The sequence below is a fragment of the Piliocolobus tephrosceles genome, chromosome 7, assembly GCF_002776525.5.
Source record: "Piliocolobus tephrosceles isolate RC106 chromosome 7, ASM277652v3, whole genome shotgun sequence".
Classification (NCBI taxonomy): Eukaryota; Metazoa; Chordata; class Mammalia; order Primates; family Cercopithecidae; genus Piliocolobus; species Piliocolobus tephrosceles.
In genome coordinates this window covers 102,401,391-102,412,460 of record NC_045440.1, presented here as the reverse complement: position 1 = coordinate 102,412,460, position 11,070 = coordinate 102,401,391, and the positions used below count along the sequence as shown (strand labels likewise).

General features: G+C 35.6%; 1 protein-coding gene across 1 annotated transcript in view; it reads left to right on the top strand.

Moving 5' to 3' along the window:
* Window positions 1-3,124: 3,124 nt before the first annotated feature.
* The window catches only part of LOC111520866 (E3 ubiquitin-protein ligase RNF19A), a 31,507-nt gene continuing 23,561 nt past the window's right edge, over window positions 3,125-11,070 (top strand). Inside the window, 2 exon segments of the mRNA XM_023183963.1 lie at window positions 3,125-3,155; window positions 3,158-3,812. Of these exon segments, the coding sequence (XP_023039731.1) occupies window positions 3,140-3,155; window positions 3,158-3,812 (671 nt within the window). The 5' untranslated portion in view covers window positions 3,125-3,139.

Genomic DNA, 11,070 nt, shown 5'->3' with positions numbered 1-11,070 from the left:
AAGTTACGTTACATTCCATTTCAGCTAACATTTAGTACGGTGCCAGGTTTGTTAGGCATGTTTAACACGTGTCAATTTCACATTATTCTTAGAACGTCTATTTGAGGTGAGTGGTATCCATATTTTGTGGTCCTGATCACTGATTCAGGAATGTATCTTATCTAGGATAAGATAACAAAAAATAGCTGAGCCAGGTCTTTTGACTCCCAAGTTCTCTTCTTTATACATACAACACTGGATGTTTTTTGTTTGCATGTCCAGATCTACTCTCATTCACCCTTCTCTACCCTGCTCTGTGCCCCCCTCAGGAGGTTGACTAGAAGGACTGCCTTAGAGGCAGTTGGCTTCTGGTTGGATTTACTCAATGTGAGGCACTGGCAGGATATTGGAGAGCCAAAGGAATGAAACATTCCTTTTCTATGTTTAGGTACACAGATACCATTGTGTTGCAAATGCCTCCAGTATTCACTACAGTAACATACTGTACAGGTTTGTAGCCTAGGAACAATAATCTATACAGTATACCCTAGGTGTGTAATAGGCCATAACATCTACGTTTGTGTAATTGCACTCTGATCACACAACAAAATCACCTAATGACACATTTCTCAGAATGTATCGCCATCATTAAGTGATGCATAACTATATTTGTATAGATTGAGCTCTCTGTTCCTTATCCTGTGTGAGGGAAAATATAAACTGAGGAACATGAGTGAAGTTTGTTTGAGTGAAATGTTTTTCCAGAAAACATGTTAATTATGAGGTAAGCCATAGGAGGAAAAAAACACATAGAAAAAGGCACATTAATCATGAGTTTCTGGGTCATATATGTATCACAAAGTGAACATACCTTTGTAAACACTATGCATACTGCACATATTAAGAAAGTTTGGCTGGGCATTGTGTCTGACGTCTGTAATCCCAGCACTTTGGGAGGCCAAGGAGGGCGGATCACTTGAGGTCAGGAGGTCGAGGCCAGCCTGACCAACATGGTGAAACCTTGTCTCTACTAAAAATACAAAAATTAGCCAGGCATGGTGGCACATGCCTGTAATCCCAGCTGAGGCAGGAGAATTGCTTGAATCCGGAAGGTGGAGGTTGCAGTGAGCCGGGATTGGGCCATTGCACTCCAGCCTGGGCAACAGAGCCAGACTCGGTCTCAAAAAGAAAAAAAAAAAGTTCCCTTTGTGCCTCACCACAAAATGTAGCCACAATCCTGACTCCTAACAGTGTACATTAATTCTCTCTGTTTGGAACTTTATATAAATAGAATTATACCACATACACTTTTGTATGAGAGTCCTGTCTTGTGTGTAGCAGTATTTTGTTCCTTTTCATTGTTTCGTTGCTTTAGAGTGTGAATATACCACAATTTATGTATTCATTCTACTGCTGATAAAAATATGGTTGTTTCCAATATTCTGAATATTATTAGTAATGCTTTTGTGAGCATTGTTAAGTATGTCATTTTTCTTATTCGTTCCTTTCTGGGAATAAAATTGTTGGGTAATAGGTTATCTCTGTGTGCCAATTTTATAGATATTGTTAAACAGTTTTCCAAAGTAGTTGTGCCATTTTACACTCCCACCAGTAGTGTAAGAGAGTTCCTATTCCTCCACATCCTCGCTAACACTTGGAAATGACAGTCTTTTAATTTTAGCCATCCTATTAGGTGTGTTGTAGTCTCTGAATGGGGCATTAATGTGTTTTTTCCTGATGACTGATGATGTTGAGCACTTTTCATATGCTTTTGTGAAATGCCCCTGCCTATTTTTCTATTGGATTGTGTATGTTTTCTTATTGATTTGTAAGCATTCTTTACATAGTCTCGGCACTGTGCCTTTATTAGTTATATGTGGCAAAAGTCTTCTCCCATACTCTTAATACTGTCTGTTGATTTTATTCTAGTCCAATTTATCAGTCTTTTATTTTATGGTTGGTATTCTTGTATGTTCTGTTTAAGAATTTTTCCATTGAAATAGTCTCTTATCTCCTAGAAGCTTTACATTTAGATCTGTAAACCATTTGTAATTGATTTTCACATATGGGCGAGCCATCCATCCATCAAGTTTCCTTTCTTTTCTCAGGTGGATAACCGGTAGACATAGTACTTTTCTTTTTTTAAAGGCCATTTATTCTTAGTCCTTAGCAACATTACGTTTGTCATAAATCAAGTCTCGTGTGTATGTGTGTATGTAGGACTTTCATTTTATTTATTTATTTATTTTTTAGATGGAGTCTCAAGCTGTTGCCCAGGCTAGAGTGCAGTGACACAATCGCGGCTCACTGCAAGCTCCGCCTCCCAGGTTCATGCCATTCTCCTGCCTCAGGAGAATACTCCCGAGTAGCTGGGACTACAGGGACCCGCCACCATGCCCAGCTAATTTTTTGTATTTTTAATAGAGATGGAGTTTCACCGTGTTAGCCAGGATGATCTCAATCTCCTGACCTCGTGATCCGCCCGTCTTGGCCTCCCAAAGTGCTGGAATTACAGGCGTGAGCCACCGCGCCCGGCCTATATGGGACTTTTTCTGGACTGCTTTCTGTTCCACTGGTCTTTGTATTCATCCTTGTGGCATAGCACACTATCTGATTACTGTAACTTTATAATAAGTCATTATATCTAGCGGCGTTAGAGCCCTTTCCCCACTTTGTTCTGCAAGATTGTGTAAGCTATTCTTAGCCCTTTGTATTTGCATGTATACTTGATTGTCAGTTATAAACAACAACAGAAAGACCTGCTAAAGGCAGTGAGAAATCACTGAAGTCAGAGTGATAATGACCAAAAGTTTTTTTCTAAGATTTTAAGAATAATTAGGTCAGCTCAAATCTAGAATCTTTTAAGATTAAAGTATGCCCTTTTTGTTATTTCAGTATTAGTCTTGTAGTTTCTTATAGACTATTTAATAAATTGGCCTTATTAAAAAAAAAAAAAACAGCTACTAATGGTTAAGGTACATACTTGTTTGAAATTTGATATTTATGAAAATATACAAACTAAGAACATAATTAAATGATCTTGATTTTTTTATTTTTTATTTTTCAGAACATCTGTGATAACAGTCTTCTGTAAATCGAACTTTCGAAGAATTCTCTGAAAGAACCAAGTAGAATATTCTTACATCATGACTTACTCTGAATGCAAGAACAAGAAATAGGTTTATCTCTAAATATAATGAAGGGCTGTGTGTAAACACTGACCCTGACTCAATTCTAACAAGCATTTTAGACATGAGTTTACATCGGCAAATGGGTTCAGATCGAGATCTTCAGTCCTCTGCTTCATCTGTGAGCTTGCCTTCAGTCAAAAAGGCACCCAAGAAAAGAAGAATTTCAATAGGCTCCCTGTTTCGGAGGAAGAAAGATAGCAAACGTAAATCAAGGGAGCTAAATGGCGGGGTGGATGGAATTGCAAGTATTGAAAGTATACATTCTGAAATGTGTACTGATAAGAACTCCATTTTCTCTACAAATACCTCTTCTGACAATGGATTAACTTCCATCAGCAAACAAATTGGAGACTTCATAGAGTGCCCTTTGTGCCTTTTGCGGCATTCTAAAGACAGATTTCCTGATATAATGACTTGTCATCATAGATCTTGTGTGGATTGCTTACGACAATATTTAAGGATAGAAATCTCTGAAAGTAGAGTTAATATTAGTTGCCCAGAATGTACTGAACGGTTTAATCCCCATGATATTCGCTTGATATTAAGTGATGATGTCTTGATGGAAAAATACGAAGAATTTATGCTTAGACGGTGGCTTGTTGCAGATCCTGATTGCAGGTGGTGTCCAGCTCCAGATTGTGGGTAAGAAGATATTGTTTGATTTTTCTTGAGTTAATTTTTTTCTCTGTGGATAAAATAATTTGCTGTTACTCAAAAGAAAAATTTTTACATGCTGGAGAATTCATTCAACAGGCATGTTGAGTGCACACCATGTATCAGGCACTATGCTAGGTGTTAAAGGCAGTGATCCTGCCTTACTCATTTCTATATTGTCTCTGCATTACATATTCACTGAGCAGTTTTAGAAGAAAAGGGTAAGGTGGTAGAGTTCAGGATCTAGTTGTATACAAAATTGGTTTTCTCATCCATTTGGAGAATTTTCATTTTGGAATAACAGACGAAATGATGAGCATTGTTTGTGAAGAGGAGGTTATTTGTGGTCATAAACTCAAATGACCCTCTTCCTTATTTTTTCTCTTTGTTGACATGTTTCTTATGAGAGATAAATGGCCCTTTTGAAAGGTACCTACCTCAGCATGTGCCACAGTATGATGTGTTCATGTTGATATACATAAGCATTTGCTAGTTTCAAGTTCTAGGGGTTATGTAATATTTGATTTGCCTCAAGTTTTTGAATTAACACATACCGTATTCTCAACATTTAAAACAAAATAATTTTGTGTATATATTTGATTATTATGTTGATGAGCAGCTCCTGTTTATAGAGCATTTATTGTGTACAGTTGTCAGAATTAGGGAAACAGTAGTCATATACTATTCAAGAATAGTAAAAGCCACAAACAATTAATGTGATATGTAGCATACTATTAGTAAACCAGAGATTATAAGTAACGTTTGGGGCAATCCAGAACTTCGGAGATTATCTGGGTATAATCTCAGAGGCAAGACTGGGATGTGAGTTTCATTTATCAGATTACAATTTCAAGACTCGTTACCTGAATCAAATCCACTATTTAAAAATTTCTTGAGTACTGAATTTTCAGATCGCATCTAACCTACATTCCATAATTTTAAATGAGAAAAGTAGTGTTTCCTGCCTGTGCAAATCCCAGTTTTCCCAGGTATCACTAGCACTTTACCATCCACCAAGGATTTCTGTGTAGTATACAACATTTTAAAATTACCCTATTAATATTTTATGAATTAATTAATTGTATGTAGGGTTCAGATGTTATTCATTATCAGATTTGAATTATGCTGGCCTATACTACAGGGAACTTATACTGTAATATAGATAAACAACAAAATATGTTATGAATGCTCTCTAAACTGGGCCAAGGTTAGCTGTGTTTCCAGGTGTAATGGCAGAAGCAAACTCTGGGATGTATGCAGGGCTAAATTTTCAAGAAAAAGGTGGGAAGAAAATAGAAATAATGAACAGTAGCTTTAAATAACTTGAGCAGAAGACAGTATTCTGACAGAAAAACAGCTTGAATGTGATTGAATCGCTCTTGATCCTGTGAACCGACCCCCACATAACGTTTTCACAGGTGCAAGTGTGCGTTTCCGCTGGTGCGCAAGTGCAAGTTATACTCTTGAAATTAGAGTAGATTTCAAGTAGGATAGCAAATTTTAGTTTTAAAAAAACTTCTTGTGAGTTGTTAAAACAAATACTCCCATAGCAAGAGTTCAAATACTGAGGAATATGTCTCTTATGTTTCATCTACAGAAAGTGTGTGGTTTTTCTGTGTATCCTTCATAGAACCCCAGGGTGCAAGAGGTGCTTCATACTTTCCTCTAAATTTTTAATAGCTTAAAAAAAATCTGCGACTGGGCGTGGTGGCTCATGCCTGTAATCCAGCACTTTGGGAGGCCAGGGTGGGAAGATAACTTGAACCCAGGAGGTTGAGGCTGCAGTGAGCCGTGATTGCGCCACTATACTATATGCCTGGGCCACTATATGCCTGGGCAACAGAGCAAAGCCCTGTCTTAAAAAAAAAAAAAATCTGATAGTGATAAAACAAAGGAAAAGGAGACTTAAGTTGTCACAGCCTTTGGCCAGGAAATATTAAGACAATAAATCCAGGGGCACAAACCTTCTGGTCACTTAATTGCTGTATATTATCTTGTCCTGGGTTGGTTGATAATGTCATCATAATATATAGTTAACATTAGCAACCTAATTGAACGTAGTAGGTAGGGCTAAAGCAAATTATAATTTGTATAAGAATTGATTTTAGGGGAAGCATGCCAAACCAACTGGAAAAGGATTGATTATTCAACATATAGAATTAGTTATTTGAGGGGGAAAACATTAGATTGTCACCACATATGTTAAAATCAAAACAGATGACAGATGTGTAGGTTATATAAATAAAAGGAAAAAATCAAAAGAAAATATAGGTGAATGATTAGCTAACCTACTGCCACATTGTGTATTAAAATTGAACGCACATTTATTATATAACTGAGAATTTCAACTCCTAGATCAGTACTGTAGAGAAAATATTTACTTGTGTACCAGGAGATTTGTATAAGGATGTTGCACAATAACAAAGCAAAACAAAAAAAAAAAAGTTCATTAACAGTAGAATAAATATATTTAGTTTATTGGTTACCCCTTGAGAGTAGTAAGAGGGGATGCGAACTTCAGCGGGGAACCAGGTTACTTCTAAAGCCACTGATAATAAAGGTTCTGATTTCCAGTTCATGCTTAGTATACTGGCATAATTTTTAATAGCACTACATTTCTTAAGTGTTCCAATTTAGATTGTGAGTTAATAATCATCCTACTGATAATGTTCTTAACTTGTGTGGTACATACAGGAGTATTTATTTTACTATTCTTTATAAACCCTTTTATATATATTTCTTAATAAAAATTTTTTTCAGAAACTCATACTTTGGGATATTTTGGCACATTTTCTTCTCATTGAGACTTCATTGTTAAAAAGTAAAATGGCTCAGTATTAATATTTTAGAGACGATAATTCAAATGTTAACTCAAGTATAAAATATCATAAAATAATAGAAACATTTGCTTTACTAGACTCTTACTATGAAAGCAACCACATGATTGTTATGTAAGTTTAACAAATAATTGTCCTTGATTAATTTGGCTATACATTAATTTTTGGTGTTATTGGTTGTCAGTAGTCTTACCCACAAAGGAGAGAGGAAAAAACATCACAGAGATTACTTTTGTGTATTTTGTTTTATACTTGGCGTGTACTGCTCTGTAAGTTGTTATGGTCGTATTTCACGTACTTGATGATGTAGGTTTTGTGGTTGTGTTTTGAAGAAAATGTCACCCAATAATATAAAATTTGTGTGTATACTTTGAAAACATAGGATACTATACAAACCCTCATTAAAAGTTAGCTTTACTTATTATGAGCTGTAAATACCTGATTTTGAGTCCCTATTCTATCATGTTACAAGGATTAAATGAGATCTTTAATGCTATTACTAGCAAAATTCCTAGTACACAGTAAACTTGTCATTGCTCTTACTTACTATTCTTCATCTCTATTTCCAAAGTTTTGCTTTTTTAAAAAATCAGATAATCATTCAAATATTTAATGCACCTATGTGCCAGGTACTGGAGATTTATTAATGAACACAAGACAAAAATCCCTGACCTACTGGAGCTTACTGAAGCCTTTGAAACACACAGAGGACCCCCCTTTTTTTAAAAAATTAAAACCCCATTTTTTATTTAAATCTGGCATAGGGAATATTGGTAAATTTCTGAATATTTGGTTTTTATTAAAAAAAAAGAAATGTTTAGCCACGGTGCCAGGACCATAGGCATATATGTAGTATTTAGCCTCTTTTATTATATAACACACTTGAAATGTTCTTTTCCAGAAATGCTAGATGTGAAATTAATGAATTTTTTCTTTTGCATTTGTTATTTGTAAACATGGCCATTTTCTCTATCTGACATTAATTTTACTGAAACATACAGTTTAACACACCTTGAGAAATACTGTACTTACCACAGAGTAGAAAAGAGTTCTACCTGACCTGATTTCCATTTAAGATCTCTTGGGGTTTCTGACCTAATATTCTTTCCACTCTTGAGGGCTAGGACTGATCACACTTGTTTAAAGGACGGTGTTTCTAAAAATCCCACTTGAGGAGGGGCCCAGAGGGCCAAATTTGAGTGCTGTGATTTAACCAGAGTGAGTCTCGCTAGACAGCTTCTAGAACATGCCAGTCCTCACAGGTTCAGAGAAAAATACAGCCATAGTTAAGGAGAAAAATTGGGGGAGGGATCCCATTGTGCAAGGAGGAGAAGCATAGAAGCTGCCTTGAATAAAAATATCTGATTACCTTCTGCCTTGGAGTCCTAGTTTGTATATTGTCTAGGCAGACAGCAAAAAGTTGTTGTTTTGGTTTCTATCACCTGTTTCAGTTGGCTGAGGCCACCCTGCTACCAGCACACATTATCCCTGTCATCCCATGTGAGTGCTTCTGACTTTGCTGGGGAGCTTTGAATATACAAGAACATTTATTATACTGGGACGTAATTAATGATTTATTGTCTGTGGGCCTCCCAGTGATCCTCCAGAAAAGTTCCTTTTTGCTTTCGGAACCACAGGCTAACCTCATGCTCAGTAAAAAAATTGTTCAATGAACCAGCCTGACTGTATGCCACTAGCATAACTCATATACTTTTGGGTAATGTAATCAACTGTAATTGGCTTTGCAAGCTTCAAGCTGGTTTGCTATGACATTTAAATGGCTTTCAATGATAACTTACTCTGGTGGAGAATATTGTTCTTAATGGATTAAAAAAATAGGGCTATAGGCTTAGGGACTAAATAACATGTATTTTTAGAATTCTAATTAATGTCTGTGTAACTCTCATTCTCATCCTACAAAGATGTGTTTTAGCTATACCTTGACCATCTTTTGACATGCTGGAAATGCTTTTGTAGACTGGCCTTTTACAAATTTTGCAGAGACCACAGATCCTACTTAGATTTTATCCAGAGAAAATAAGTACATGGGACTTAGAAAACAGATTTGGGGTATAAAGAGCCATAATGAATAAACTACATTTCAGGGGAAGTTGTAATTCATGACTAGTGATAAATTATATATGTTAGAACACACATACATAAGCATATTCTAAGAGTTAATAGCTTGAACTGAGAGTGCTATTTTTAATTTATTCTTCCTAACCATAAAATTAATCCAGGTATATTTTAACACTAAATAATTCAGTATACTATGGGGGTAGTTCTTTGAAGTTTAAAAATCACATTTTCTGTGTCTTCTGACAATGTAATAAACTTTAAGCATTTCAGATTTTGAGTTTTTTGACTAGGGATGCTCAACCTGTATATTACTCCTGTATCAAACATTGTTAATTGATACTAAGATTTTTGGTGGTGTTTTAATGAGTCAATAAAAATAACATGCTTCCCCTCCACCCTCATTCAAGACCATGTTAACATATGACCCAGGAGACATGTCAGCTTTCTCTAATTAGTTGACTAAAGAATGTGGCTTTGGATATGCAGCCAAAATGGCTTGCTAGCACTTCATCCCTAAGTTGGACAGACTTCCCCAATTAGTCTCAGGCATGCAGGCCTGAGAACAACTGAAGGCCTCTCCTGCAGCATGTAGTGGAAAACAGAACAGAACGCATCCTGTCTGCAGGATGCAAATCCTAGAAAAGGGAACCAGGAGATGAGCCTCACTTTGTCTAGACCTTCTTTCAAGTATCTTAAGTAAGTTATTCCTTTTTCACTGGAATAATCAAAACGTTAAAAATAGAATCATGAGCCTCTTGATTCTGATATAAAACTTGACTGTTCCCCTTAACTGGATCAAATAATTTTGGTATTTCTGATTATATTTTCTTTCTGTTCTTACTTTAAAGATAAAAGAAAGTTATTTAAAGATATGTTAAAAGCTTTATGCTTTAAAAAATTATTTTGGACTTACAGATACTTCTTCATTCTCTTTTAATCTACAGAAGTGACATGAGAGACAGTGTCATTTTTTAATCAAAATATTTATTGAGACTGTCATGTCTTTCTTAGGATTACATTTCGTGTTAGGTATGTTTTTTTTCTTCTTACTTGTTCCTTACAAGGAATTTGCTCCAGGTAGAATATATCACCCCAGCTGGTACCCCTACTTGCTTGATGTTATCAATAGTATAATTTGTAAAACGTTAGTACTATGAAATTCTCCCAGGAGATATTATAAATGATTTAATTTAAATAAATTAAGAAAATACTGCATACTATGTACTGAACATTGGTATGTTAAAAATTCTTTTAGCAAATCCTATAATAGAAAACAAAAACTTCTTTAATTTTACTTGGCATTTTCCTAACTTGACCACTGAGTTCTTAGTGTGGATCACCTGTTAACAATGCAGTGAACAGAAAATACTTCTGGAGAGACTGCTGTTTCAGCCTCTTCCTGTCTTCCCCACTTTCTTCCTGTCCATCCACTCCTAGGTTAAGCATTTCAAGTACAGTAGCTAGAGACCTTCAGCTGAAGGATAGAGAAGGAAAGTGAGGCTTGAATTAAATAATGGACTATAGAAAGAAATGGAGCTAACCACCAAACTAAGGTTTGGGTGCTGTTTGAGCCAGAGGTGTTCAGTTATTTCTGAGACCTTCTATTGAGCCTGTTGTTTTTCCAAATACCACTTATTATACCAGAGCAGAGAGACTCCAGGAATTTTCTGTAAAGCAAGGGTTTTGTACTTAATTTAGTTTTACCATTTGCTTCCATTATAATTTAAGAGTTATTTTTCAATGGAAAATAAATTCAACTCCCACAAAAGGAAAGTCATCTTCAAGAGGCCTAACAAGCTGTTTTCAAAATGTGTGAATGCTAGGTACATTTAATTTCTTGATATATTACAGAACTTGCCTAATACTGTTATGGTTAGGATTGAATACATATGAATGTGAAACACCTCTGTAGGAAGCACTCAATGAGTGTTAGTGTAAGAAAAAACTACTAAACAAACTGCTCTAACTTTTGTCATCAGATTATACATTTATGAAAACGTTTGGTCATATTATTAAAGTAATCCTGTTTTTCTTTGGAATTTGACTTGAATGTTTAGTTCTAGGGGAAGGACATCTTAGCTTTTCCATTTAAAAAATACTGAGAAGTAGCATAAAATGTTGGTACTTTAACATTTGAGTACACATAGTGTGCCGTGAACTCAACTCTCCTTTTCGCTGTACCCCGTAACCCTACCTCTCCTGTCTTCCTCTCTTCTCTCCCCATCTCTCTTCACAGACACACAAACACTACATATGTATAATCTTATTTTAATCTCACAACTCTTATTTATTATTTCCTAGTTTTGGGATATATTTTGACCAAATGTCAG